Source organism: Gobio gobio (genome assembly GCF_949357685.1).
Source record: "Gobio gobio genome assembly, chromosome: 18".
NCBI lineage: Eukaryota > Metazoa > Chordata > Actinopteri > Cypriniformes > Gobionidae > Gobio > Gobio gobio.
In genome coordinates this window covers 48,640,332-48,645,394 of record NC_137111.1, presented here as the reverse complement: position 1 = coordinate 48,645,394, position 5,063 = coordinate 48,640,332, and the positions used below count along the sequence as shown (strand labels likewise).

Here is a 5,063-nt window from a genome sequence, read left to right as displayed (position 1 = left end):
AGTCTTATTATTATTGCTAAATAAAAATTCTAAATAAAATCAAAATAAAACACATTACTATTGTAATATTTCTCTGAAAAGTAATATACTAATAATAATGTAATTTTAAAGTTGTAATGCAAAATAAAATTATTATTATTACTAAATAAAAATATAAAAATACAAAAAAACGAAATAAGAAATATTACTATTTTAATATTTTACTGTAAATATTTAAGAAAAGTAATATATTAAGAATTTTATTTGACATTACAACTGTAAAATTACAATATTATTATTATTGATATTATTAATTGTATTATTATCAAATAAAAATATAATTACTGAAAATTTATAAAAATACAGTCCTATACAAGCACCACACACACATTGATTCCTGTGTGCAGTGGCAAAAAGTGGGGATGCGCTATATGCGGCGCATAGGGGCGCCAAAGCGATGGTTTGAAAAAAAAAAAGTTGGTATTTTCTATATGTAGCTGCTGTTGTGCGTTTCTAAATAATTTCTGTATTTCCTCAATATTATATAACATTTTAGAGGACTAACAGGCTAGAGTAAGCGCCCTCATAAGATTCCATAATAGAATTTTTAGATAATAATGGAATATCGGTGGCAAGCCAAAGTGTTCATATACAAAGTGTTCATATACAAAGTGTTCATATACAAAGTGTTCATATACAAAGTGTTCATATACAAAGTGTTCATATACGCTTGGGCGGCGTCTGATTGCGCACTGACGCGTCAAAATTTTTTAGCGCACACCTCTTATAAAGTAAAGTTACATATTGTTGACCATCTTTTTAAGTAATTACACTGTTTACCACGATACACTATGGCTGTTATAGAATTAAATGAAATCAGTATCAACAAAATCCATCTTACACTGTAATTACAATTGCCTAAATAATGTCATGAGATTTTTAGATTTATGTTCTAAATATAATATTTTGATTATAGAAATATGAAATTATTCCAGGCCTATGAAACTATAAACTGCCAGTATATTTGGCGGCGAGTGGATTGTTCAAAAACCTATACTTTGTTTGAATCTATTTTTGTTGGAAAAATAGAGCAAAACTGTAAAAAATGTCAACTTGTTGTTTATTGAACTGTTGTATAAAATTTTGCAATCGTGCTGATATAGGCTACTCTGGAAAATAGCACGCATGATATTGCTTAACTCAAAATTTCCTCTTTAATTACTTTCAAACTAATGTTTATTTTTATGTTTGTTATTCTATTTTTAATGAAAATACAACAACAATAAAATAGTACAGTAAAAAAACATGCGTATATTAAACTTTTGTTAAAAAAATTATAAGACGGATGACATAAAATAGCTACACCTGAATTATAACAACTAAATAAAAGATATTTGGAAATTCCCCTTAAAAACGGGGAACCCTCTGTTTGTGGTTTGTGGGTTTTTTTTTTTTTTTATTAACAAAAGTGATCTTGGGCTTGTGCCTCCACTATCGTCCTGTCAATCATCTCGCTTGCAGCTATGATTACAGTTACAGTAAAATTTAAATTCACCATCATCGGTTCCCATCCTCATCCTCAGGACGATTCCAAGGGCCCACGCACTTTTAGGGCCCCCAGAGATTGTTTTTTTTAACAGTACTAGTAGTAATGTAATAGGACTTATAAATGTATAATCTACCAAAGAGTTACAAATATAACAAAATTATGGCTTATTTCTGCATTTCCGGCAAAATACAGCAAAACGCTCCACTCACGCTCACGGGTAAAATGACATTTGCTGAAATCCCACTCCGACATGACATTTCTCTGTATTGTAGGCTACTATACTTGTTGTAGCCATTAAGAAAAGGTATTTCGTTTTATATTTAAATATTATAATGTAATTTTTTTATGTCTATCTATGTTGATTATGAAAAGTGAACAGCATGAGTGAGAAAGGAGACATAGAGTGGGTCAGACATGATTGTGACCGCGTCTTAAAAGGGTTAGTTCAACCAAAAATGAAAATTGTGTGATTAATGACTGAGCCTCATGTGGTTGGACACCCGTCAGACCTCCGTTCATCTTCAGACACAAATGAAGATATTTTAGTGTAAATCTGATGCTCTGAAAGGCCTCCATTGGCTCAACTTTACACTCTCAAGACCCTTAAAAGGCACTAAAGACTAAAGTTACAAAGTCCATCTCACTACAGTGGTTCTACAATAACTTTATGAAGCGACGAGAATAGTTTTTGTGCGCAAAAAAACCCCTAAATAACGACTTATATAGTGATGACGATTTCAAAACATGGCATCATGAAGCTTCGAAGCGTTATGAATCAGTGAGTCGAATCATGATTCGGATCGTGTGTCAAACTGCAGAAATTTGGCGATCGAAACTGCTGAATCGACTCACTGATTCATAACGCTCCAAACTGCTGAATCGACTCACTGATTCATAACGCTCCAAAATGCTGAATCGACTCACTGATTCATAACGCTTCTAACTGCTGAATCGACTCACTGATTCATAACGCTCCAAACTGCTGAATCGACTCACTGATTCATAACGCTTCTGACTGCTGAATCGACTCACTGATTCATAACGCTTCAAACTGCTGAATCGACTCACTGATTCATAACGCTCCAAACTGCTGAATCGACTCACTGATTCATAACGCTTCAAACTGCTGAATCGACTCACTGATTCATAACGCTCCAAACTGCTGAATCGACTCACTGATTCATAACGCTTCAAACTGCTGAATCGACTCACTGATTCATAACGCTCCAAACTGCTGAATCGACTCACTGATTCATAACGCTTCAAACTGCTGAATCGACTCACTGATTCACACTTCGAACGCTTCATGAGGCCGTGTTTTGAAATGGTCATCACTATATAAGTCTATTTAGGGTTTTTTTGCGCACAAAAACTATTCTCGCCGATTCATAAAGTTATTTTAGAACCACTGTAGTGAGATGGACTTTGTAACGACGTCTTTAGTGTCTTTTAAGGGTCTTGAGCAGTGGCGATTTCTTTAAGACTGCAAGGGAAGCTCGGCTTCCCTTATAATGTCACAAAATTAATGGTCAAATATGTACTATTGTATTAACATTTTATTGACTAAAAATGCGTTAGAAAACGTTCATCTCAAAGACGAGTTCGTTCAGAATCAGTTACATATAGCAGGTCGGCTGACTCGATTTCCTTCTCATACATTCCCGCTGCGTCACAGTGCATTTCCCTATTGAAGCCCAGCGTCCATTGACTTCAATGGGGCTGCTTTGAACGTTTTTTTCAGCGCTTCGAAACTAGACGGTCATTGGATAAACGCTGCGATTATGTCCCGCCCACGGACGCTCAGCGTCTCTGGGGGTGAATGGGGAGTGGGCTGGCCCGGACTCCGAGCTTCTGCGTGATGATTGGAGGGTCTGTCGAAAGACTGCATCTCCTTTTGACTGACAGCGATTCTGTACTATAAGGAATCACTGAAGCTATTCGCGCTCAGTCCCATCGTGGATTTCTCAAGTTCAGTCAAAATAAAAACTGCTGCAACCCATTTCTTTGATATTTGCTTGGCGAAATTGCTTGATTTTCATCATACATTTCACACAATTATACACCACATTCCTTGTTTCAGTTTTACAGAGTTTAATATTTTTTTTTTAGATCGTTCATTCATTCATTCATTCATATAACGTTAGTAGGCTAGGCTAGCGTTGTGGGTGAAACTGCGCACGATGGCAGACGGTGCTAATATTGTTGACCTGATTTTGGCGAAGCCATTTGAAAGTGTTCCTTACGAGGAAAAACTTAGAATTAAACAGCAGGGCAGATCAACACCTAAGATTGATTTAGTGCAAAAGATAGGGAAAAATAACAGGTCTTTTCAGCTCTCCTGGTATAACAAAGTTTGTTGGCTGACTGGAAGTGCTGTGACAAATAAAATGTACTGCTGGCCATGCCTCTTGAGAGGACACTGGTCAAGTCACTTGAAAAGACTCCTAGTTGGTACGACAGGGTCACAGACCATTTTCTTGAAAAGGAACGTAGGGCAGAATTTACTTTTAAATAAATAGACAATTTTATGATGTAGGCCGAAAATGAGCTTCCCCTCTCTGACAGACCAGTAGCCGCCACTGGTCTTGAGAGTGTAAAGTTGAGCCAATGGAGGCCTTTCAGAGCATCAGATTTACACTAAAATATCTTCATTTGTGTCTGAAGATGAACGGAGGTCTGACGGGTGTCCAACCACATGAGGGGAAGTAATTAATGACAGAATTTACATTTTTGGGGGAACTAACCCTTTAAGTTCTGTTTTGTAGAAAGCCTTTCTTTAAAGTAAATTTCGTTTTGTATGAATTGTATCTTATTTTCTTATCAATGTTTCATCAGCCAATTGGGGCATTCTGGGTTGAGCGAGTGGAGCTTAATTGGTCAGTATTATTAAATTGCAGACAAAGATTTTGGATAGCTAGGTTGGTACGGTAGGGGCCCAACATCATATTCTTTCAGAGGGCCCAAAATTGCTAGCGGCGCCCCTGACCATCACATTGGGCGGCAAAATTGTTGCTGCATACCCCTCTGGCATTGGGTAGTTGCGCCCCTGGCTGTGTGTATTGTGTGTTGTTGTGACGCTGATGTGCTTCTCTGGTCTCAGGAGCATCGCGCGTGTGGTCAGTCAGATCCACGCGTTTCAGGAGCATCTTTACTCCTTCCCTCCTGACCTGGAGCTGCAGTCGTTCCTGCGCGGGCGGATCGCGCGGTTCAGCAAGTGTGACGTCCCCATCCTCGCCTCCGAGAACCATGCCAACTTCCACCAGCCGGCCAGCGAGCGATACACACACCGGATACAGGACACACTGCGCCGGGTCAAAGCCTCGTTTCAGTGAGCGACACACTCTCATCCTTCCCATCGGTCCTGGGATTGCACCGGATTCATCGGACCTTTGAGGAATGGACGGTTTTCTTGTGAGGAGACTTTAAACAACACAAGCTACACAACCAAATAATGTGGTGATTTATAGAATCGTTATTGAGATATCAATTATATTAATACATTTTAGATAAGATTCAATCGAGGAGTTCCTCCAGA

General features: G+C 38.0%; 1 protein-coding gene across 1 annotated transcript in view; it reads left to right on the top strand.

Moving 5' to 3' along the window:
- kndc1 (kinase non-catalytic C-lobe domain containing 1) overlaps nt 1-4,860 on the top strand; it is a gene marked incomplete at both ends in the record, with an annotated part of 123,039 nt that extends 118,179 nt beyond the window's left edge. The window contains one exon of the mRNA XM_079842284.1: nt 4,629-4,860. Coding sequence (XP_079698410.1) covers nt 4,629-4,860 — 232 coding nt within the window. The remainder of the gene's footprint in view (nt 1-4,628) is intronic.
- Nucleotides 4,861-5,063: the final 203 nt, after the last annotated feature.